The sequence below is a fragment of the Oncorhynchus nerka genome, unplaced genomic scaffold (genome assembly GCF_034236695.1).
Source record: "Oncorhynchus nerka isolate Pitt River unplaced genomic scaffold, Oner_Uvic_2.0 unplaced_scaffold_2071, whole genome shotgun sequence".
NCBI lineage: Eukaryota > Metazoa > Chordata > Actinopteri > Salmoniformes > Salmonidae > Oncorhynchus > Oncorhynchus nerka.
Window position 1 is genome coordinate 1,399 of NW_027039255.1, and position 26,494 is coordinate 27,892.

Sequence of the window (26,494 nt, forward strand, 5' to 3'; positions counted from 1 at the left end):
ACCCCTCTCCCTCCCTCAACAGACTCAACCCCTCAACAGACTCAACCCTTCTTCAGATTTCTCCACTCCCTCAACAGACTCAACCCTTCTTCAGATTTCTCCACTCCCTCAACAGACTCAACCCTTCTTCAGATTTCTCCACTCCCTCAACCCCTCTCTCCCTCAACAGACTCAACCCCTCTCTCAACAGACTCAACCCCTCTCTCTCCCTCAACAGACTCAACCCCTCTCCCTCCCTCAACAGACTCAACCCCTCTCTCTCCCTCAACAGACTCAACCCCTCCCTCAACAGACTCAACCCCTCTCCCTCCCTCAACAGACTCAACCCTTCCCCTCCCTCAACAGACTCAACCCCTCTCTCTCCCTCAACAGACTCAACCCCTCTCTCAACAGACTCTCCCTCTTCTCCCTCAACAGACTCAACCCCTCTCTCTCCCTCAACAGACTCAACCCCTCTCTCCCTCAACAGACTCAACCCCTTCCCTCCCAACAGACTCAACCCTTCTCTCTCCCTCAACAGACTCAACCCCTCTCTCTCCCTCAACAGACTCAACCCCTCTCTCTCCCTCAACAGACTCAACCCCTCTCTCCCTCCCTCAACAGACTCAACCCCTTCTCTCTCCCTCAACAGACTCAACCCCTCTCTCAACAGACTCAACCCCTCAACAGACTCCCTCCCTCAACAGACTCAACCCCTCTCTCTCCCTCAACAGACTCAACCCTTCTCTCTCTCCCTCAACAGACTCAACCCCTCTCTCTCCCTCAACAGACTCAACCCTCTCTCTCCCTCAACAGACTCAACCCCTCTCAACAGACTCAACCCCTCTCTCTCCCTCAACAGACTCAACCCCTCTCTCTCCCTCAACAGACTCAACCCCTCTCTCTCCCCTCAACAGACTCAACCCTTCTCTCTCCCTCAACAGACTCAACTCCCTCTCTCTCCTCAACAGACTCAACCCCTCTCTCTCCCTCAACAGACTCAACCCCTCTCTCTCCCTCAACAGACTCAACCCTCTCTCTCCCTCAACAGACTCAACCCCTCTCTCTCCCTCAACAGACTCAACCCCTCTCTCTCCCTCAACAGACTCAACCCCTCCCTCCCTCAACAGACTCAACCCCTCTCCTCAACAGACTCAACCCCTCTCTCTCCCTCAACAGACTCAACCCCTCTCTCTCCTCAGACTCAACCCCTCTCAACAGACTCCCCCTCAACAGACTCAACCCCTCTCTCTCCCTCAACAGACTCAACCCTCTCCCTCAACAGACTCAACCCCTCTCTCTCCCTCAACAGACTCAACCTCTCTCTCCCTCAACAGACTCAACCCCTCTCTCTCCCTCAACAGACTCAACCCCTCTCTCTCCCTCAACAGACTCAACCCCTCTCAACAGACTCAGCCCCCCTCAACAGACTCAACCCCTCTCTCTCCCTCAACAGACTCAACCCCTCTCTCTCCCTCAACAGACTCAACCCCTCTCTCCCTCAACAGACCCCTCTCTCCCTCAACAGACTCAACCCCTCTCTCTCCCTCAACAGACTCAACCCCTCTCTCTCCTCAACAGACTCAACCCCTCTCTCCCTCAACAGACTCAACTCTCTCCCTCAACAGACTCAACCCCTCTCAACAGACCTCTCTCTCTCCCCCCTCAACAGACTCAACCCCTCTCTCTCCTCAACAGACTCAACCCTCTCTCTCCCTCAACAGACTCAACCTCTCTCAACAGACTCAACCCCCCCTCTCTCAACAGACTCCCTCAACAGACTCAACCTCAGATTTCTCTCCCTCAACAGACTCAACCCCTCTCTCTCCCTCAACAGACTCAACCCCTCTCTCTCCCCTCAACAGACTCAACCCTCTCTCAGACTCCCTCAACAGACTCAACCCCTCTCTCTCCCTCAACAGACTCAACCCCTCTCCTCAACAGACTCAACCCCTCCTCAGACTCCCTCAACAGACTCAACCCTCTCTCTCCCTCAACAGACTCAACCCCTCTCTCTCTCCTCAACAGACTCAACCCCTCTTCAGATTTCTCCACTCCCTCAACAGACTCAACCCCTCTCTCTCCCTCAACAGACTCAACCCCTCTCTCAACAGACTCCCTCAACAGACTCAACCCCTCTCTCTCCTCAACAGACTCAACCCCTCTCTCTCCCTCAACAGACTCAACCCCTCTCTCTCCCTCAACAGACTCAACCCCTCTCAGACTCCCTCAACAGACTCAACCCCTCAGATTTCTCTCCCTCAACAGACTCAACCCCTTCAGATTTCCCTCAACAGACTCAACCCCTCTCTCTCCCTCAACAGACTCAACCCCCCCTCAACAGACTCAACCCCTCTCTCTCCTCAACAGACTCAACCCCTCTCTCTCCCTCAACAGACTCAACTCAGACTCAACCCCTCTCTCCCTCAACAGACTCAACCCCTCTCTCTCCCTCAACAGATTTCTCTCTCTCCTCAACAGACTCAACCCCTCTCTCTCCCTCAACAGACTCAACCCCTCTCTCTCCCTCAACAGACTCAACCCCTCTTCAGATTTCTCCACTCCCTCAACAGACTCAACCCCTCTCTCTCCCTCAACAGACTCAACCCCTCTCTGTCCCTCAACAGACTCAACCCCTCTCTCTCCCTCAACAGACTCAACCCCTCTCTCTCAACCCCTCAACAGACTCAGAACCCCTCAACAGACTCAACCCCTCTCTCCCTCAACAGACTCAACCCCCCTCTCTCCCTCAACAGACTCAACCTCTCTCTCCCTCAACAGACTCAACCCCTCTCTCTCAACAGACTCAACCCCTTTCTCTCCCTCAACAGACTCAACCCCTCTCTCTCCTCAACAGACTCAACCCTCTCAACAGACCCCTCTCTCTCCCTCAACAGACTCAACCCCTCTCTCCCTCAACAGACTCAACCCCTCTCTCTCCCTCAACAGACTCAACCCTCTCTCCCTCAACAGACTCAACCCCTCTCTCTCCTCAACAGACTCAACCCCTCTCTCCTCAACAGACTCAACCCCTCCCCTCAACAGACTCAACCCTCTCTCTCCCTCAACAGACTCAACCCCTCTCTCCCTCAACAGACTCAACCCCTCTCTCTCAACAGACTCAACCCTCTCTCTCCCTCAACAGACTCAACCCCCCTCTCTCAACAGACTCAACCTCCTCTCCTCAACCCCCTCAACAGACTCAACCCCTCTCTCTCCCTCAACAGACTCAACCCCTCTCTCTCCCTCAACAGACTCAACCCCTCTCTCTCCCTCAACAGACTCAACCCCTCTCTCTCCCTCAACAGACTCAACCCCCTCTCCCTCAACAGACTCCCTCAACAGACTCAACCCCTCCTCTCTCTCCCTCAACAGACTCAACCCCTCTCTCTCCCTCAACAGACTCAACCCCTCTCTCTCCCTCAACAGACTCAACCCCTCTCTCTCCTCCCTCAACAGACTCTCCTCAACAGACTCAACCCCTCCTCCCTCAACAGACTCAACCCCTCTCTCTCCCTCAACAGACTCAACCCCTCTCTCTCCCTCAACAGACTCAACCCCTCTCTCTCCTCCCTCAACAGACTCAACCCCTCCCTCAACAGACTCCCTCAACAGACTCAACCCTCTCTCTCCCTCAACAGACTCAACCCCTCTCTCCCTCAACAGACTCAACCCCTTCAGATTTCTCCCTCAACAGACTCAACCCTCTCTCCCTCAACAGACTCAACCCCTCTCTCCCTCTCCCTCAACAGACTCAACCCCTCTCTCTCCCTCAACAGACTCAACCCCCTCTCCCTCAACAGACTCAACTCTCCCTCCCCTCTCTCTCCCTCAACAGACTCAACCCCTCTCTCCCTCAACAGACTCAACCCCTCTCTCTCCTCAACAGACTCAACCCCTCTCTCCTCAACAGACTCAACCCCTCTCTCTCCTCAACAGACTCCAACTCTCCCTCAACTCCCCTCTCTCCCTCAACAGACTCAACCCCTCTCTCTCCTCAACAGACTCAACCCCTCTCTCTCCTCAACAGACTCAACCCCTCTCTCCCTCAACAGACTCAACCCTCTCTCCCTCAACAGACTCAACCCCTCTCTCTCTCCCTCAACAGACTCAACCCTCTCTCTCCCTCAACAGACTCAACCCCTCTCTCTCCCTCAACAGAACCCTCTCTCTCCCTCAACAGACTCAACCCCTCTCTCTCCCTCAACAGACTCAACCCCTCTCTCTCCCTCAACAGACTCAGACTCCCTCTCTCTCCCTCAACAGACTCAACCCCTCTCTCTCCTCAACAGACTCAACCCCTCTCTCTCCCTCAACAGACTCAACCCTCTCTCCCTCTCTCCTCAACAGACTCAACCCCTCTCTCTCCCTCAACAGACTCAACCCCCTCTCTCTCCCTCAACAGACTCAACCCCTCTCTCTCCCTCAACAGACTCAACCCCTCAACAGACTCAACCCCTCAACAGACTCTCTCTCCTCAACAGACTCAACTCCCTCAACCTCAACACTCACCCCTCTCTCTCCCTCAACAGACTCAACCCCTCTCTCCCTCAACAGACTCCTCAACAGACTCTCTCTCCCTCAACAGACTCAACCCCTCTCTCTCCCTCAACAGACTCAACCCCTCTCTCTCCCTCAACCCCTCTCTCTCCCTCAGACTCAACCTCTCAACAGACTCTCCCTCAACAGACTCAACCCCTCTCTCTCCCTCAACAGACTCAACCCCTCCTTCAGACCCTCTCTCCTCAACAGACTCTCCCCAACAGACTCACCCCTCTCTCTCCCTCAACAGACTCAACCCCTCTCTGTCCCTCAACAGACTCAACCCCTCTCTGTCCCTCAACAGACTCAACCTCCCCTCAACAGACTCAACCCCTCTCTCTCCCTCAACAGACTCAACCCCTCTCTCCCTCAACAGACTCAACCCCCTCTCCCTCAACAGACTCAACCCCTCTCTCTCCCTCAACAGACTCAACCCCTCTCTCTCCCTCAACAGACTCAACCCCTCTCTCTCCCTCAACAGACTCCTCAACCCCTCTCTCTCCCTCAACAGACTCAACCCCTCTCTCTCCCTCAACCCCTCTCTCTCCCTCAGACTCAACCCCTCTCTCTCCCTCAACAGACTCAACCCCTCTCTCTCCCTCAACAGACTCAACCCCTCTTCAGATTTCTCCACTCCCTCAACAGACTCAACCCCTCTCTGTCCCTCAACAGACTCAACCCCTCTCTGTCCCTCAACAGACTCAACCCCTCTCTGTCCCTCAACAGACTCAACCCCTCTCTCTCCCTCAACAGACTCAACCCCTCTCTCTCCCTCAACAGACTCAACCCCTCTCTCTCCCTCAACAGACTCAACCCCTCTCTCTCCCTCAACAGACTCAACCCCTCTCCCTCCCTCAACAGACTCAACCCCTCTCTCTCCCTCAACAGACTCAACCCCTCTCTCCCTCAACAGACTCAACCCCAACAGACTCTCTCCCTCAACAGACTCAACCCCTCTCTCAACAGACTCAACCCCCCTCAACAGACTCAACCCCTCTCTCTCCCTCAACAGACTCAACCCCTCCCTCAACAGACTCAACCCCCCTCTCCCTTCCTCAACAGACTCAACCCCTCTCCCTTCCTCAACAGACTCAACCCCTCTCTCTCCCTCAACAGACTCAACCTCTCTCTCCCTCAACAGACTCAACCCCTCTCTCTCTCCTCAACAGACTCAACCCCTCTCTCCCTCAACAGACTCAACCCCTCTCTCTCCCTCAACAGACTCAACCCCCCTCTCTCTCCCTCAACAGACTCAACCCCTCTCTCTCCCTCAACAGACTCAACCCCTCTCTCTCCCTCAACAGACTCAACCCCTCTCTCTCCCTCAACAGACTCAACCCCTCTCTGTCCCTCAACAGACTCAACCCCTCTCTCTCCCTCAACAGACTCAACCCCTCTCTCTCCCTCAACAGACTCAACCCCCTCTCTCCCTCAACAGACTCAACCCCTCTCTCTCCCTCAACAGACTCAACCCCTCTCTCTCCCTCAACAGACTCAACCCCTCTCTCCCTCAACAGACTCAACCCTCAACAGACTCTCTCCCTCAACAGACTCAACCCCTCTCTCTCCCTCAACAGACTCAACCCCTCTCTCTCCCTCAACAGACTCAACCCCTCTCTCTCCCTCAACAGACTCAACCCCTCAACAGACTCAACCCCTCTCTCTCCCTCAACAGACTCAACCCCTCAACAGACTCAACCCCTCTCTCTCCCTCAACAGACTCAACCCCTCTCTCTCCCTCAACAGACTCAACCCCTCTCTCTCCCTCAACAGACTCAACCCCTCTCTCTCCCTCAACATCCCCCATTAATGATGTCATTTCATTGATCCTCTCCTCTGTTCTCGTCAAGGTCACGACCCGGCGTATCTTCCTTAAAGAAGAGAAGAAGAGCGGGGAGAAAAACAGGAAGAACGTTTTCTTCCGTCTTCAAAGCGAAGCCGCGTCCGAACTGAGAACGGTTTCAATCAGATCCTTTCAACCCCTCATTAACCCTCTCTTTGTTCACCGAGCTCCCGGCTAAATGAAATTAGACCAGAAGAAGAACGGTCCGGAACATTCTCAGCACACAGGCATGCACACCATGAGGGACAGGTGGAGCGCCCTAAACTGTTCACATGAATAGACTGAGCTGATTATATAGTGGAGATCCCATGATAAAAGGGCACACAGGCCCTAAAGCGGTTTGTCCTTTAATATCGTATTACAGTTACCCTGTTAATCAGAGCCGTTGGTCAGAGCTGTTGGTCAGAGCTGTAGGTCAGAGCTGTTGGTCAGAGCTGTTGGCCAGAGCTGTTGGTCAGAGCGGTAGGTCAGAGCTGTTGGTCAGAGCGGTAGGTCAGAGCTGTTGGTCAGAGCTGTTAATCAGAGCGGTAGGTCAGAGCTGTTGGTCAGAGCGGTAGGTCAGAGCTGTTGGCCAGAGCTGTTGGTCAGAGCTGTTGGTCAGAGCTGTAGGTCAGAGCTGTTGGCCAGAGCTGTTGGTCAGAGCTGTTGGTCAGAGCTGTTGGTCAGAACTGTTGGTCAGAACTGTTGGTCAGAACTGTTGGTCAGAGCTGTAGGTCAGAGCTGTTGGCCAGAGCTGTTGGTCAGAGCTGTTGGTCAGAACTGTTGGTCAGAGCTGTAGGTCAGAGCTGTTGGCCAGAGCTGTTGGTCAGAGCTGTTGGTCAGAGCTGTTGGTCAGAACTGTTGGTCAGAGCTGTTGGTCAGAGCGGTAGGTCAGAGCTGTAGGTCAGAGCTGTTGGTCAGAACTGTTGGTCAGAGCTGTTGGTCAGAGCTGTTAATCAGAGCGGTAGGTCAGAGCTGTTGGTCAGAGCGGTAGGTCAGAGCGGTAGGTCAGAGCTGTTGGTCAGAGCTGTTGGTCAGAGCTGTAGTTCAGAGCTGTTAATCAGAGCTGTTGGCCAGAGCTGTTAATCAGAGCTGTTAATCAGAGCTGTTGGTCAGAGCTGTAGGTCAGAGCTGTTGGTCAGAGCTGTAGGTCAGAGCTGTAGGTCAGAGCTGTAGGTCAGAGCTGTTAATCAGAGCTGTTGGTCAGAGCTGTTAATCAGAGCTGTAGGTCAGAGCTGTTAATCAGAGCTGTTGGTCAGAGCTGTTAATCAGAGCTGTTGGTCAGAGCTGTTGGTCAGAGCTGTTAATCAGAGCTGTTGGTCAGAGCTCCAAAGACCAATCTCCATTTTGTCAGAACCTAATGCACAATATGGTTTCCTGACTTTATCTCATGTGAATAACAATCCATAATGTTTGATGGTCTTTAATCACACTTCCAACATCTCCCAACAAAATGTCCAGACAGACATGATTAGAATGGGTGGCAATCTTTCATTTACAACGACAACGGCAATAGAAATACTGAATGAAGAGTTTTATATCGTCTATAACATAGTACTCTCAAAACAACTACAATTTAAAAAATGGTTCATTAAGACGGACTCATCAACACTCAATTCATTCAGCGTCATAGTTTCACATTGTTTGGATGGAGACTAGATGAAACCATACTGGCTAGCTGTCTCAAGGCACAAAGAGGAAGATATACCTGAAGTACTGTATGTCTGGTGCACAGTAAAATGACAGATATATCAGTAGTACTGTACACAGTAAAATGTCAGATATACTAGTAGTACTGTATGTCTGGTACACAGTAAAATGTCAGATATACTAGTAGTACTGTATGTCTGGTACACAGTAAAATGACAGATATACCAGTAGTACTGTACACAGTAAAATGTCAGATATACTAGTAGTACTGTATGTCTGGTGCACAGTAAAATGTCAGATATACTAGTAGTACTGTACACAGTAAAATGTCAGATATACCAGTAGTACTGTACACAGTAAAATGACAGATATACCAGTAGTACTGTATGTCTGGTACACAGTAAAATGTCAGATATACTAGTAGTACTGTACACAGTAAAATGTCAGATATACCAGTAGTACTGTATGTCTGGTACACAGTAAAATGTCAGATATACTAGTAGTACTGTATGTCTGGTACACAGTAAAATGTCAGATATACTAGTAGTACTGTACACAGTAAAATGTCAGATATACTAGTAGTACTGTACACAGTAAAATGTCAGATATACTAGTAGTACTGTACACAGTAAAATGTCAGATATACTAGTAGTACTGTATGTCTGGTACACAGTAAAATGTCAGATATACTAGTAGTACTGTATGTCTGGTACACAGTAAAATGTCAGATATACTAGTAGTACTGTATGTCTGGTACACAGTAAAATGTCAGATATACTAGTAGTACTGTATGTCTGGTACACAGTAAAATGTCAGATATACTAGTAGTACTGTATGTCTGGTACACAGTAAAATGACAGATATACTAGTAGTACTGTATGTCTGGTACACAGTAAAATGTCAGATATACTAGTAGTACTGTATGTCTGGTACACGGTAAAATGTCAGATATACCAGTAGTACTGTATGTCTGGTACACAGTAAAACGTCAGATATACTAGTAGTACTGTACACAGTAAAATGACAGATATACTAGTAGTACTGTATGTCTGGTACACAGTAAAATGTCAGATATACTAGTAGTACTGTACACAGTAAAATGTCAGATATACTAGTAGTACTGTACACAGTAAAATGTCAGATATACCAGTAGTACTGTATGTCTGGTACACAGTAAAATGTCAGATATACCAGTAGTACTGTACACAGTAAAATGTCAGATATACCAGTAGTACTGTACACAGTAAAATGACAGATATACTAGTAGTACTGTATGTCTGGTACACAGTAAAATGTCAGATATACCAGTAGTACTGTACACAGTAAAATGACAGATATACCAGTAGTACTGTATGTCTGGTACACAGTAAAATGTCAGATATACCAGTAGTACTGTACACAGTAAAATGTCAGATATACTAGTAGTACTGTACACAGTAAAATGTCAGATATACTAGTAGTACTGTACACAGTAAAATGACAGATATACCAGTAGTACTGTATGTCTGGTACACAGTAAAATGTCAGATATACCAGTAGTACTGTACACAGTAAAATGTCAGATATACTAGTAGTACTGTACACAGTAAAATGTCAGATATTCTAGTAGTACTGTACACAGTAAAATGTCAGATATACTAGTAATACTGTACACAGTAAATGACAGATATACCAGTAGTACTGTACATAGTAAAATGACAGATATAACAGTAGTACTGTACACAGTAAAATGTCAGATATACTAGTAGTACTGTACAAAGTAAAATGTCAGATATACTAGTAGTACTGTACACAGTAAAATGTCAGATATACCAGTAGTACTGTACACAGTAAAATGTCAGATATACTAGTAGTACTGTATATCTGGTACACAGTAAAATGACAGATATACCAGTAGTACTGTACACAGTAAAATGTCAGATATACTAGTAGTACTGTATGTCTGGCACAAAGTAAAATGTCAGATATACCAGTAGTACTGTACACAGTAAAATGTCAGATATACTAGTAGTACTGTACAAAGTAAAATGTCAGATATACTAGTAGTACTGTACACAGTAAAATGTCAGATATACCAGTAGTACTGTACACAGTAAAATGTCAGATATACTAGTAGTACTGTATGTCTGGTACACAGTAAAATGACAGATATACCAGTAGTACTGTACACAGTAAAATGTCAGATATACTAGTAGTACTGTACACAGTAAAATGACAGATATACCAGTAGTACTGTACACAGTAAAATGGCAGATATACCAGTAGTACTGTACACAGTAAAATGACAGATATACCAGTAGTACTGTATGTCTGGTACACAGTAAAATGTCAGATATACCAGTAGTACTGTATGTTTGGTACACAGTAAAACGACAGATATACCAGTAGAACTGTATGTCTGGTACACAGTAAAACGTCAGATATACTAGTAGTACTGTATGTCTGCTACACAGTAAAACGTCAGATATACTAGTAGTACTGTATGTCTGGTACACAGTAAAACGTGAGATATACTAGTAGTACTGTATGTCTGGTACACAGTAAAACGTCAGATATACTAGTAGTACTGTACGTCTGGTACACAGTAAAACGTCAGATATACTAGTAGTACTGTACGTCTGGTACACAGTAAAACGTCAGATATACTAGTAGTACTGTACGTCTGGTACACAGTAAAACGTCAGATATACTAGTAGTACTGTACGTCTGGTACACAGTAAAACGTCAGATATACTAGTAGTACTGTACGTCTGGTACACAGTATAACGTCAGATATACTAGTAGTACTGTATGTCTGGTACACAGTAAAACGTGAGATATACTAGTAGTACTGTATGTCTGGTACACAGTAAAACGTGAGATATACTAGTAGTACTGTATGTCTGGTACACAGTAAAACGTCAGATATACTAGTAGTACTGTATGTCTGGTACACAGTAAAACGTCAGATATACTAGTAGTACTGTATGTCTGGTACACAGTAAAACGTCAGATATACTAGTAGTACTGTATGTCTGGTACACAGTAAAACGTCAGATATACTAGTAGTACTGTATGTCTGGTACACAGTAAAACGTCAGATATACTAGTAGTACTGTATGTCTGGTACACAGTAAAACGTCAGATATACTAGTAGTACTGTATGTCTGGTACACAGTAAAACGTCAGATATACTAGTAGTACTGTATGTCTGGTACACAGTAAAATGTCAGATATACTAGTAGTACTGTATGTCTGGTACACAGTAAAATGACAGATATACTAGTAGTACTGTATGTCTGGTACACAGTAAAACGTCAGGCTCTCCCTTTTCTTCACCTGATCTGGTCATCATCTCAAATCAACACATTCCTGACAAGTCCAACAACAGAGATATCTTGCACAGCGATAGGCTGGTTCGGGTGAGGTTTCGGATTGGTCACTTTGGAAATGGTAACCGTGGTTTCAGGCCATGGGCATCTGGTGATAGGCTGCGTAGCGACCAGTCACGTGATGGTAGATCTGGAGGAGAAAAAGAGAAGAGAGAAACAGGAAGTAAAACAGAAGATGAAAGAGGATGACAGGAAAATCATTTAAATATGACCCCGTTGTGACCCCGTTGTTATTAGGAGAACACTGACATGTATAAGGTTAAAGGTCATGACTAATGGACAAACTAAACCATTATGGTGTCCTACAGTACCAAGCCTTTCCACTCTCAGCACTAAATCGGTCACATTATGGGACGTGTGGAAGGAGCGCGCGCGTGTGTGTGTGTGTGTGTGTGTGTATACCTGTCTCTCTATGTCAGCCAGCAGGCTACTAGCCCCCAGTCTAAAGACACGAGGGCTCAGCACTAATCGGTCACGTTATGGGACGTGTGTTGGAAGGTGTGTGTGTGTGTGTGTATGTGTGTATACCTGTCTCTCTATGTCAGCCAGCAGGCTACTAGCCCCCAGTCTAAAGAGGCGAGGGCTCAGCCACTCGTCTCCCAGCTCTTCCTTCATCAGAGTCAGCCACACCAACGACTCCTTTGCTGTACGGATCCCACCAGCAGGCTTAAAACCAACCTAGTGGTGTACGAGTCACAGGACACAGGAACAACGGCTGGTCAGAGAGGCGACCATACGACTTCACGAGGGACGGAGGAGGGCCATTCAACAGGGAACATTGTTAATTTCAATCGGTTTTTAGGTAACTACATATATCTGATGTTGAACGGCATTGATTACAACTGAGTTAATTCAGCTAACTTGACTGAATGGAATCTAAAGAAAAGCACACACACACACACACACACTAAGAGCCATACCTTATGACCAGTCTTCAGGAAGTAGTCCCGGATGGCTCTGACCATCACTATGGCGACAGGGTAGGTAGCGTTGACAGACTCCTTCCCTGTTGACGTCTTGATGAAGTCTGACCCTGTTGTAACACACACACACAGACAGACAGACACACAAACACACACACAGACGTTGATAAAAAGACGACCTCATTCCACCAACGGACCTACAGAGCATTTGGGGAAGTATCCAGAACCCTGGACTTTTTTACACATTTCTGATGTTAAATGTAAAAAAAACAAAATCAACCTCATTAACCTTCACACAGTAACCCCGTAATGACAAAGAGAAACAGGTTTTTAGAAATGTTTGCTGGCCCAGCCAGATCCCAGACTAGATACCTGATCAAATATCGCTGGAGAGACCTGAAAATAGCTGTGCAGCAACGTTCCCCATCCAACCTGACAGAACTTGAGAGGATCTGCAGAGAAGAATGGGAGAAACTCCCCAAATACAGGTGTGCCAAGCTTGTAGCGTCAAACCCAAGAGGTCTCGATGCTGTAATCACTGGCAAAGATGTTTCAACAAAGTACTGAGTAAAAGGCCTGAATACTTATGTAAATGTGATATTTCATTTTGTTTTCCTGCAAAGAATTCTACAAACCTGTTTTTGCTTTGTCATTATGGGTTCTTGTGATGTCATTACAGAGTCTTGTGGATGTCATTACGGGGTCTTGTGGATGTCATTACGGGGTCTTGTGGATGTCATTACGGGGTCTTGTGATGTCATTTTTTTTATTTGAATAAATATAGGAAATGTAGAGATGTCATCAGACTGGACAAAAAAAATATATATATATATATATGATACTACTACAGTATAAGAGGCACAGCTAGTTCTAAAGTATCTCTGACTGAAACATTATACTGAGGGCCACTCTGCTACCAGGGTCTCCAGAGAGGGCCGCTCTTCTCCCAGGGCCTCCAGAGAGGGCCGCTCTGCTCCCAGGGCCTCCAGAGAGGGCCGCTCTGCTCCCAGGGCCTCCAGAGAGGGCCGCTCTGCTCCCAGGGACTCCAGGGAGGGCCGCTCTGCTCCCAGGGACTCCAGGGAGGGCCGCTCTGCTCCCAGGGACTCCAGGGAGGGCCGCTCTGCTCCCAGGGACTCCAGAGAGGGCCGCTCTGCTCCCAGGGCCTCCAGAGAGGGCCGCTCTGCTCCCAGGGCCTCCAGAGAGGGCCGCTCTGCTCCCAGGGACTCCAGAGAGGGCCGCTCTGCTCCCAGGGACTCCAGGGAGGGCCGCTCTGCTCCCAGGGACTCCAGGGAGGGCCGCTCTGCTCCCAGGGACTCCAGGGAGGGCCGCTCTGCTCCCAGGGACTCCAGGGAGGGCCGCTCTGCTCCCAGGGACTCCAGGGAGGGCCGCTCTGCTCCCAGGGTCTCCAGGGAGGGCCGCTCTGCTCCCAGGGTCTCCAGGGAGGGCCGCTCTGCTCCCAGGGTCTGCAGGGAGGGCCGCTCTGCTCCCAGGGTCTGCAGGGAGGGCCGCTCTGCTCCCAGGGTCTGCAGTGAGGGCCGCTCTGCTCCCAGGGTCTGCAGGGAGGGCCGCTCTGCTCCCAGGGTCTGCAGGGAGGGCCGCTCTGCTCCCAGGGTCTCCAGGGAGGGCCGCTCTGCTCCCAGGGTCTCCAGGGAGGGCCGCTCTGCTCCCAGGGCCTCCAGGGAGGGCCGCTCTGCTCCCAGGGCCTCTCCAGGGAGGGCCGCTCTGCTCCCAGGGCCTCCAGGGAGGGCCGCTCTGCTCCCAGGGTCTCCAGGGAGGGCCGCTCTGCTCCCAGGGTCTCCAGAGACTTTACAGTGAGGGCCGCTCTGCTCCCAGGATCTCCAATGAGGGCCGCTCTGCTCTCAGGATCTCCAATGAGGGCCGCTCTGCTCTCAGGATCTCCAATGAGGGCCGCTCTGCTCTCAGGATCTCCAATGAGGGCCGCTCTGCTCTCAGGATCTCCAATGAGGGCCGCTCTGCTCTCAGGGTCTCCAGGGAGGGCCGCTCTGCTCCCAGGGCCTCCAGGGAGGGCCGCTCTGCTCCCAGGGCCTCTCCAGGGAGGGCCGCTCTGCTCCCAGGGCCTCCAGGGAGGGCCGCTCTGCTCCCAGGGTCTCCAGGGAGGGCCGCTCTGCTCCCAGGGTCTCCAGAGACTTTACAGTGAGGGCCGCTCTGCTCCCAGGATCTCCAATGAGGGCCGCTCTGCTCTCAGGATCTCCAATGAGGGCCGCTCTGCTCTCAGGATCTCCAATGAGGGCCGCTCTGCTCTCAGGATCTCCAATGAGGGCCGCTCTGCTCTCAGGATCTCCAATGAGGGCCGCTCTGCTCTCAGGATCTCCAATGAGGGCCGCTCTGCTCTCAGGATCTCCAATGAGGGCCGCTCTGCTCTCAGGATCTCCAATGAGGGCCGCTCTGCTCTCAGGATCTCCAATGAGGGCCGCTCTGCTCTCAGGATCTCCAATGAGGGCCGCTCTGCTCTCAGGATCTCCAATTAGGGCCGCTCTGCTCCCAGGGTCTCCAGAGACATTACAGTGAGGGCCGCTCTGCTCCCAGGGTCTCCAGAGCCAGAGGAGAACATATGGTGTCCGTGACACCGTGACAGAGCTAACAGAGGGTGTGTGCTGCCTGCCTCATCAATATAACCCTACATTCATCCCCTTCCCTCCCCTCCCCTCCATCCCTACATTTATCCCCTTCCTTTCCTTCTGAGACAATTATGTCTTATCAGCTTTCTGGATAAAAATAGAAGATGAAATGACAGGCTTTTAATAGATGAACCACAAACCCTGGTAAAAAACATCATTCCTCTGTTCTGCCCTCCTTCTTTCCCCCCATCCCTTCTTCCTCCTCCCCCCTAGTCTCTAACGACAGCTCATTACTAGACTGATGAGCCCTTTACAGATATGTCCTATGTATTGTTACATTACTAGACTATGTATTGTTACATTACTAGACTATGTATTGTTACATTACTAGACTGATGAGCCCTTTATAGATATGTACATTACTAGACTGATGAGCCCTTTACAGATATGTACATTACTAGACCGATGAGCCCTTTACAGATATGTACTATGTATTGTTACATTACTAGACTGATGAGCCCTTTACAGATATGTACATTACTAGACTGATGAGCCCTTTACAGATATGTACATTACTAGACTGATGAGCCCTTTACAGATATGTACATTACTAGACTGATGAGCCCTTTACAGATATGTACTATGTATTGTTACATTACTAGACTGATGAGCCCTTTACAGATATGTACATTACTAGACTGATGAGCCCTTTACAGATATGTCCTATGTATTGTTACATTACTAGACTGATGAGCCCTTTATAGATATGTACATTACTAGACTGATGAGCCCTTTACAGATATGTCCTATGTATTGTTACATTACTAGACTGATGAGCCCTTTACAGATATGTACTATGTATTGTTACATTACTAGACTGATGAGCCCTTTACAGATATGTACATTACTAGACTGATGAACCCTTTACAGATATGTACATTACTAGACTGATGAGCCCTTTACAGATATGTCCTATGTATTGTTACATTACTAGACTGATGAGCCCTTTACAGATATGTCCTATGTATTGTTACATTACTAGACTGATGAGCCCTTTACAGATATGTCCTATGTATTGTTACATTACTAGACTGATGAGCCCTTTATAGATATGTCCTATGTATTGTTACATTACTAGACTGATGAGCCCTTTACAGATATGTCCTATGTATTGTTACATTACTAGACTGATGAGCCCTTTACAGATATGTCCTATGTATTGTTACATTACTAGACTGATGAGCCCTTTACAGATATGTCCTATGTATTGTTACATTACTAGACTGATGAGCCATTTACAGATATGTACATTACTAGACTGATGAGCCCTTTACAGATATGTACATTACTAGACTGATGAGCCCTTTATAGATATGTACATTACTAGACTGATGAGCCCTTTATAGATATGTACTATGTATTGTTACATTACTAGACTGATGAGCCCTTTACAGATATGTACTATGTATTGTTACATTACTAGACTGATGAGCCCTTTACAGATATGTACATTACTAGACTGATGAGCCCTTTACAGATATGTACTATGTATTGTTACATTACTAGACTGATGAGCCCTTTATAGATATATACTATGTATTGTTACATTACTAGACTGATGAGCCCTTTATAGATATATACATTACTAGACTGATGAGCCCTTTACAGATATATACTATGTATTGTTACATTACTAGACTGATGAGCCCTTTACAGATATATACTATGTATTGTTACATTACTAGACTGATGAGCCCTTTACAGATATATACATTACTAGACTGATGAGCCCTTTACAGATATATACATTACTAGACTGATGAGCCCTTTACAGATATATACATTACTAGACTGATGAGCCCTTTACAGATATGTACATTACTAGACTGATGAGCCCTTTACAGATATGTACTATGTATTGTTACATTACTAGACTGATGAGCCCTTTACAGATATGTACATTACTAGACTGATGAGCCCTTTACAGATATATACTATGTATTGTTACATTACTAGACTGATGAGCCCTTTATAGATATGTCCTATGTATTGTTACATTACTAGACTGATGAGCCCTTTATAGATATGTCCTATGTATTGTTACATTACTAGACTGATGAGCCCTTTACAGATATGTCCTATGTATTGTTACATTACTAGACTGATGAGCCCTTTACAGATATATACATTACTAGACTGATGAGCCCTTTACAGATATGTACTATGTATTGTTACATTACTAGACTGATGAGCCCTTTACAGATATGTCCTATGTATTGTTACATTACTAGACTGATGAGCCCTTTACAGATATGTACTATGTATTGTTACATTACTAGACTGATGAGCCCTTTACAGATATATACATTACTAGACTGATGAGCCCTTTACAGATATGTACATTACTAGACTGATGAGCCCTTTACAGATATGTACTATGTATTGTTACATTACTAGACTGATGAGCCCTTTACAGATATGTACATTACTAGACTGATGAGCCCTTTACAGATATATACTATGTATTGTTACATTACTAGACTGATGAGCCCTTTATAGATATGTACATTACTAGACTGATGAACCTGATGAAGTTTCTTTATTTCTTCCCCCTCTCCCTCATAATCCCCCCTCTCTCCCTCATAATCCCCCCCCTCTCTCACCATCTTTCCCTCATAACCACCCCCTCTCACCATCTTTCCCTCTCTCCCTCACAACCCCCCTCTCACCATCTCTCCCTCATAACCCCCTCTCTCCCTCATAACCCCCTCTCTCCCTCATAACCCCCCTCTCCCTCATAACCCCCTCTCCCTCATACCCCCCTCTCCCTCATAACCCCCTCTCTCCCTCATAACCCCCTCTCTCTCACCATCTTTCCCTCATAACCCCCTCTCTCTCACCATCTTTCCCTCATAACCCCCCTCTCTCTCACCATCTTTCCCCCTCTCCCTCATAACCCCCTCTCTCACCATCTTTCCCTCTCTCCCTCATAACCCCCACCTCTCTCCCTCATAAACACCCCCCCCTCTCTCACCATATTTCCCTCTCTCTCTCATAACCCCCCCTCTCTCTCACCATCTTTCCCTCATAACCCCCCTCTCTCTCACCATCTTTCCCTCATAACCCCCCCTCTCTCTCACCATCTTTCCCCCTCTCCCTCATAACCCCCCTCTCTCACCATCTTTCCCTCTCTCCCTCATAACCCCCACCTCTCTCCCTCATAAACACCCCCCTCTCTCACCATATTTCCCCCTCTCTCTCATAACCTCCCCCCTCTCTCACCATCTTTCCCTCATAACCCCCTCCCTCTCTCAACATCTTTCCCTCTTAACCCCCTCTCCCTCATAACCCCCCCCCTCTCATCATCTTTCCCTCTCTCCCTCATAACCCCCTCTCCCTCATAACCCCCTCTCTCAACATCTTTCCCTCATAACCCCCCTCTCACCATCTTTCCCTCTCTCCCTCATAACCCCCCTCTCTCACCATCTTTCCCTCATAACCACCCCCTCTCCCTCATAACCCCCCTCTCTCCCTCATAACCCCCTCTCTCCCTCATAACCCCCCTCTCTCCCTCATAACCACCCCCTCTCTCCCTCATAACCCCCCTCTCCCTCATAACCCCCTCTTTCATAACCCCCCCTCTCTCTCATAACCCCCCTCTCTCTCTCTCATAACCCCCTCTCCCTCATAACCCCCCCTCTCTCCCTCATAACCACCCCCCTCTCCCTCATAACCACCCCCCTCTCTCCCTCATAACCCCCCTCTCTCTCATAACCCCCTCTCTCTCACCATCTTTCCCTCATAACCCCCTCTCTCTCACCATCTTTCCCTCATAACCCCCTCTCTCTCACCATCTTTCCCCCTCTCCCTCATAACCCCCCTCTCTCACCATCTTTCCCTCTCTCCCTCATAACCCCCACCTCTCTCCCTCATAAACACCCCCCCCCTCTCTCACCATATTTCCCTCTCTCCCTCATAACCCCCCTCTCACCATCTTTCCCTCATAACCCCCCTCAACATCTTTCCCTCATAACCCCCCTCTCCCTCATAACCCCCCCAGACAGAGGAGTAATTCTGTACATTGGTTATGGGGGATGTTAATGAGCTGATAATTGATAGAGGTTATTAAACGAGGATGGCGGTAATGACGCTCATTTCATTTGGCTAGCGTGGGCAAGCAGGCAGAGCGTGTGTGTGTGTGTGTGTGTGTGTCTGTGTGTGTGGCGGAGTAAAATAGCCGCCGTCATAGATTAATAGGCAAAATTATCATTCAATTTCTGGAATCTCATACGCAATTTATAGAACAAGGGGAGATTAAGGAGCAAGCACTGAGACAAAAGCAATGTCTTTTAATAATGATCTCTATCGGACCGGCTGACAATTTGGTACAGTAATCAGGCTTATTATGTGACGGGTAGCTAAGTGTACAGTTCAGTGTGTGTGTGTGTGTGTGTGTGTGTGAGAGAGAGAAAAAGAGAGAGAGAGTGTTCATCAGGTTAGCTAAGTACAGAGACAGAGAGTACAGCCTGAACAACAGCGCCCCCCACAGGAGAACATGACAAACTGCACCATTTGTAAAAAAAACAATATCACTGGGCCTGATTCACAGGAGAGATGAGCGCATTCAACTCGGATTTTCACAAATCATTCAATCAATCAAATCAACGAGAGAGAAATGTGAGTTGGATCCCAAGTGTATATAATACCGGCCCTGTGTGTACGTGTGTGTGTGTGTGTGTGTGTGTGTGTGTGTGTGTGTACGTGTGTGTGTGAACACTCACCAGCCATCATAGCCACCAGACTAGCCTTGTAGACATTGGTGTAGGTCCCCAGCTCTCCTATAGCCAGGATGGACTTCATGTGAGCCTCCCCACAGGCCTCTCTGAACTGACACACCTCCTCATACATGGCTGAGGAGACAGAGGGGATTTAAAAATGGACACTTTATTGAGGAGAGACACTCCACCGCACACCTTCACTGTCATAGCAACACCATAGCAACATCATAGTTCATACTGCCATAGCAACATCATATCTCATACTGCCATAGCAACATCATAGCTCATACTGCCATAGCAACACCATAGCTCATACTGCCATAGCAACATCATAGTTCATACTGCAATAGCAACACCATAGCTCATACTGCCATAGCAACACCATAGCTCATACTGCCATAGCAACACCAAAGCTCATACTGCAATAGCAACACCATAACTCATACTGTCATAGCAACATCATAGCTCATACTGCCATAGCAACACCATAGTTCAATCAGCCGTTTCCAGCTACAATAGTCATTTACAACATTAACAATGTCTACAATGTATTTCTGATCAATTTGATGTCATTTTAATGGATTAAAAAAAAGGACATCTCTAAGTGACCCCAAAATGTTGACTGACTGTATGTTTACATATTCATGTTGACCGACTGTATGTTTACATATTCATGTTGACTGACTGTGTTTACATATTCACGTTGACTGACTGTATGTTTACATATTCATGTTGACTGACTGTGTTTACATATTCACGTTGACTGACTGTATGTTTACATATTCATGTTGACCGACTGTATGTTTACATATTCACGTTGACTGACTGTATGTTTACATATTGACTGACTGTATGTTTACATATTCATGTTGACCGACTGTATGTTTACATATTCATGTTGACTGACTGTATGTTTACATATTCACGTTGACCGACTGTATGTTTACATATTCACGTTGACTGACTGTATGTTTACAGATTCATGTTGACCGACTGTATGTTTACATATTCATGTTGACTGACTGTATGTTTACATATTCATGTTGACCGACTGTATGTTTACATGTTGACTGACTGTATGTTTACATATTCATGTTGACCGACTGTATGTTTACATATTGACTGACTGTATGTTTACATATTCACGTTGACCGACTGTATGTTTACATATTGACTGACTGTATGTTTACATATTCACGTTGACCGACTGTATGTTTACATATTGACTGACTGTATGTTTACATATTCATGTTGACCGACTGTATGTTTACATATTCACGTTGACCGACTGTATGTTTACATATTGACTGATTGTATGTTTACATATTCGCGTTGACCGACTGTATGTTTACATATTCATGTTGACCGACTGTATGTTTACATATTGACTGACTGTATGTTTACATATTCATGTTGACCGACTGTATGTTTACATATTCACGTTGACCGACTGTATGTTTACATATTCACGTTGACCGACTGTATGTTTACATATTGACTGACTGTATGTTTACATATTCACGTTGACCGACTGTATGTTTACATATTCACGTTGACCGACTGTATGTTTACATATTGACTGACTGTATGTTTACAGATTCATGTTGACCGACTGTATGTTTACATATTCATGTTGACCGACTGTATGTTTACATATTCATGTTGACCGACTATGTTTACATATTCATGTTGACTGACTGTATGTTTACATATTCATGTTGACCGACTATGTTTACATATTCACGTTGACTGACTGTATGTTTACATATTCACGTTGACTGACTGTATGTTTACATATTCACGTTGACTGACTGTATGTTTACATATTCACGTTGACTGACTGTATGTTTACAGATTCATGTTGACCGACTGTATGTTTACAGGCCGTTCTGGGAACTAAAGGGTGGTCTGACACCGGTACTAGCCGGGTGTACCTAATAAAGTGTCCGGTGAGTGTCTATAATAATATATACCACACCTTCCCACTGGCCAGTGAGAGCCAGAGTCCTGTTAATGACTATATCTATCTCCATAGCTCCATCCTCTACAGCCATACGGACCTCCTCCAGCCTGGTCTTCAGAGAGGTCTGGCCTGCAGGGAAACCGGTCGCCACTGAGGAGAGGAGGAGCAGGATGGAGAGAGACGTCGCTGAGTCACCATCTATAGTTTTTCCACGTCACAATATTCTGTTATTTCATTCATGTTGCGGCTGTATGAGCCGTTTTCATGTGTTTTAATTAAGCAACATACACCTGGACTGTCCAACTACAGAACGACCCGGAGGTAGACTTCCTCCTCTCTCTCTCTCTTACCTGAGGCGACAGGTAGGCTGGAGTTGGCTGCTTTCAGTGACTTCACAGCATCAGCCACGCGAGATGGGTACACGCACACCGCTGCAGTAGTCACACCTAGATACACAGATACAACCAGAACATATAGTATTTCTTCACCAACACCAAAGATAGGCCTACCATGTGAAACACAAGAGCACGTCGCCCTCTAGTGGGCAAACTAAGGAGCACGTCGCCCCTCCAGTGGCCCAAACTAAGGAGCACGTCGCCCCTCCAGTGGCCCAAACTAAGGAGCACGTCGCCCCTCCAGTGGCCCAAACTAAGGAGCACGTCGCCCCTCCAGTGGCCCAAACTAAGGAGCACGTCGCCCCTCCATTGGCCCAAACTAAGGAGCACGTCGCCCCTCCAGTGGCCCAAACTAAGGAGCACGTCGCCCTCCAGTGGCCCAAACAAGGAGCACGTTGCCCCTCCAGTGGCCCAAACAAGGAGCACGTTGCCCCTCCAGTGGCCCAAACTAAGGAGCACGTTGCCCCTCCAGTGGCCCAAACTAAGGAGCACGTTGCCCCTCCAGTGGCCCAAACTAAGGAGCACGTCGCCCCTCCAGTGGCCCAAACTAAGGAGCACGTCGCCCCTCCAGTGGCCCAAACTAAAGAGCACGTTGCCCCTCCAGTGGCCCAAACTAAAGAGCACGTTGCCCCTCCAGTGGCCCAAACTAAAGAGCACGTTGCCCCTCCAGTGGCCCAAACTAAAGAGCACATCGCCCTCCAGTGGCCCAAACTAAAGAGCACGTCGCCCCTCTACTGGCCCAAACTAAGGAGCACGTTGCCCCTCCAGTGGCCCAAACTAAAGAGCACGTTGCCCCTCCAGTGGCCCAAACTAAAGAGCACATCGCCCTCCAGTGGCCCAAACTAAAGAGCACGTCGCCCCTCTACTGGCCCAAACTAAGGAGCACGTCGCCCCTCCAGTGGCCCAAACTAAGGAGCACGTCGCCCTCCAGTGGCCCAAACAAGGAGCACGTTGCCCCTCCAGTGGCCCAAACAAGGAGCACGTTGCCCCTCCAGTGGCCCAAACTAAAGAGCACGTCGCCCCTCCAGTGGCCCAAGCTAAAGAGCACGTCGCCCCTCCAGTGGCCCAAACTAAAGAGCACGTTGCCCCTCCAGTGGCCCAAACAAGGAGCACGTTGCCCCTCCAGTGGCCCAAACTAAAGAGCACGTCGCCCCTCCAGTGGCCCAAACTAAAGAGCACGTTGCCCCTCTACTGGCCCAAACTAAGGAGCACGTCGCCCCTCCAGTGGCCCAAACTAAGGAGCACGTTGCCCCTCCAGTGGCCCAAACTAAGGAGCACGTCGCCCTCCAGTGGCCCAAACAAGGAGCACGTCGCCCCTCTACTGGCCCAAACAAGGAGCACGTTGCCCCTCCAGTGGCCCAAACTAAGGAGCACGTCGCCCTCCAGTGGCCCAAACAAGGAGCACGTTGCCCCTCCAGTGGCCCAAACAAGGAGCACGTCGCCCTCCAGTGGCCCAAACAAGGAGCGCGTCGCCCAGACAGACACACACCCCATCACATTTAACACAGGCTTTATGAAGAGCTATGTAAAGCTAGTCTGTCTCTAGAGCAGGGTGAGGAGGGAGGGAGGGAGGGAGGACGGACAGGACAAACAGGACAGACAGGACGGACAGGACGGACAGACAGGACAGACAGACAGGACGGACAGGACGGACAGGACAGACAGGACAGACAGGACAGACACCCCACTACCTTTATCCTGCATGTCCATGCTCTTCAGCAGGTCGTAGCGTACCGGCTGGGTCGCCTTCATACACAGCCGGTGGACGTTGCCGGGCGTGTCGTCACCGGCCAGGGTCGTCAGGTCAATACAGGTCACCGCGCGCAGCAGCCACGCCGCCTGGAGATAGACAGAGAGCATTGTGGGTAATGTTGTAACACAGAGCCCGATGTCAACTCATACCGGGATGTTTAACTGTTTGTTCTCAATACAAGGGGTTGGTGTGGACAACACTTCAACACTAGATAACACACAAAACCATACCAGACATACTGCATATCCTTATTCTAATAGCAGGATACAAACTGAGAATACTGTATATCCTTATTCTAATAGCAGGATACAAACTGAGAATACTGCATATCCTTATTCTAATAGCAGGATACAAACTGAGAATACTGCATATCCTTATTCTAATAGCAGGATACAAACTGAGAATACTGCATATCCTTATTCTAATAGGATACAAACTGAGAATACTGCATATCCTTATTCTCATAGCAGGATACAAACTGAGAATACTGTATATCCTTATTCTAATAGGATACAAACTGAGAATACTGCATATCCTTATTCTAATAGGATACAAACTGAGAATACTGTATATCCTTATTCTAATAGGATACAAACTGAGAATACTGCATATCCTTATTCTAATAGGATACAAACTGAGAATACTGCATATCCTTATTCTAATAGCAGGATACAAACTGAGAATACTGCATATCCTTATTCTAATAGGATACAAACTGAGAATACTGCATATCCTTATTCTAATAGGATACAAACTGAGAATACTGCATATCCTTATTCTAATAGTAGGATACAAACTGAGCATCACTTCATCTTATGTGTCGAATAGGAAAACATTGGAGATGAAGGTATTAAACCCCAAAGCTAAACCTCAAAGCTAAACCCAAAGCTCCTCCTACCTGCCACTGTTTCTTGTTCTTATTGCGTCCTTGGATCTGCTGAGCTCTCTTCAGCACTGCCTGGGTGTTCACCCGCACCTTGGACACCCATTCTAGGTCTGACACACACACACACACACACACACACACACACACACACACACACACACACACACACACACACAATCAATATGGAAGGTTGATAAGAAACACTTTAGTTTGTATGTGGTCGCTGTCCACAACGCTTCCACATAAGTTTATATATACGTAGGCTTATTTCTCACCGAATCCACTATTCTGTTCAGATATCTACTGAATATAATGTAGGCTTCCAGTAGTTAACAACCGATGGTTAGGCCTGCATCGAAATGTTTTCCGGGATCTTAGTACAGTCAGACCACTGATAGTCACGTGATTCACCCTGGCTGCACTGAGTGTCGTGTGAAACACATTATCCAGGACATCATGAGTCAAGACCACCAACAATCAGTAATTCAGCACGTAACGTTAACTAGCTACTATCTTTACGGTGTTCATTAGACACGATACAAAGTATCTCTGGTCTCTGCATGTTACTTAACTCACGTTAGAGATATATATATATATATACCCTGCCACCCCATATATATATACCCTGCCACCCCATATATATATATATATACCCTGCCACCCCATATATATATACCCTGCCACCACATACATATATAGATATATAGATATATAGATAGATATATATATATATATATTAACACCTTGACAGGAAAAATGTGCAGTGATTGTAATACATGAGAGCGGTAACGTTACTTCTTACATGCATTTGTTAGAAACCAAACTCTTCCTATTGGGCCTAAGTGTCACAGTCAAAACATTAATTATCAAGAATGTCCTAAACATAAAACACTACGGTAGTAGCTAGAGTTGATACTAGCTAGCTGCACATGCTAACACAATCGATAGCTATTTCACTGGATTTGACTAATGTTTCAGGGTAAACATGTATTTCCCACAATAAAGAAGCGAGTCTTACCAAGGGGCATTCCCGGGTTTCTTGCAGACATGGTTAAGGACGATTTAACGACCAGACGGAGTTATTTTTTCATCAGATTCACCTAGCAAACTAATTAGCTCCTAGCAGAGTTTACAGTCCATGGACCTCTTCCTGAATGTATAGTTACCGCCCTCCTCAATCCACCAATCACGGTTCAGCTCGAAATGGCGTCATAAGATGTGCGTTTGAAGGAACCTCATCAATTTAAAAAAACGAAGATGAGTGACATATTTTCAATTATAATATATATTTTTTCATAAGAATGTTTTAACCAAAAGTTCTACTTATACATTCTGTATTTATTGTGTCAATAATACATGTATTGTTTCAATATAATTATTGTGTCAATAATACATTTATTGTTTCAATATAATTATTGTGTCAATTTCAATTTATTGTGTCAATATTCAAAAATCAAATCAATCGATTTAACCAGGCTATTACCAGGCTATTTGTTAGTGTAAGATCTTGGATAATACTCCAAATGCTGTACACATTTATTGCAAGACTCCCTAACCACATGTTTTTGTTGTTGTTCCTGCCAAGATGGGACATCCTTCAACCGTTGCTAAGACGGGACATCCTTCAACCGTTGCCAAGACGTCCTTCAACCGTTGCTAAGACGGGACATCCTTCAACCGTTGCTAAGACATCCTTCAACCGTTGCCAAGACGGGACATCCTTCAACCGTTGCCAAGACATCCTTCAACCGTTGCCAAGACGGGACATCCTTCAACCGTTGCTAAGACGGGACATCCTTCAACCGTTGCCAAGACGGGACATCCTTCAACCGTTGCCAAGACATCCTTCAACC

General features: G+C 47.2%; 1 protein-coding gene across 1 annotated transcript; it reads right to left on the reverse strand.

Moving 5' to 3' along the window:
- Positions 1–8,789: 8,789 nt before the first annotated feature.
- Positions 8,790–25,812, reverse strand: dera (deoxyribose-phosphate aldolase (putative)). Its single transcript, XM_065014823.1, has 9 exons — positions 25,660–25,812; positions 24,654–24,751; positions 23,694–23,841; positions 21,958–22,053; positions 21,623–21,757; positions 19,648–19,776; positions 12,285–12,397; positions 11,893–12,042; positions 8,790–11,494 (listed from the first exon to the last, which is right to left on the reverse strand). Exons 1-9 carry the CDS (start codon positions 25,688–25,690, stop codon positions 11,438–11,440), a joined length of 957 nt encoding a protein of 318 aa, XP_064870895.1. The 5' UTR covers positions 25,691–25,812; the 3' UTR covers positions 8,790–11,437.
- Positions 25,813–26,494: the final 682 nt, after the last annotated feature.

Bases quoted from the DNA above. Each gene is read 5' to 3' on its own strand.
- dera (XM_065014823.1), bottom strand. From the start codon at position 25,690: ATGTCTGCAAGAAACCCGGGAATGCCCCTTG. The intron at 23,842-24,653 runs GTAGGAGGAGCT...GTCTATCTCCAG, and splicing joins AGAACAAGAAACAGTGGCAG to GCGGCGTGGCTGCTGCGCGC. The intron at 19,777-21,622 runs GTGTGGTATATA...CTGTCTCCTCAG, and splicing joins TCTCACTGGCCAGTGGGAAG to CCATGTATGAGGAGGTGTGT.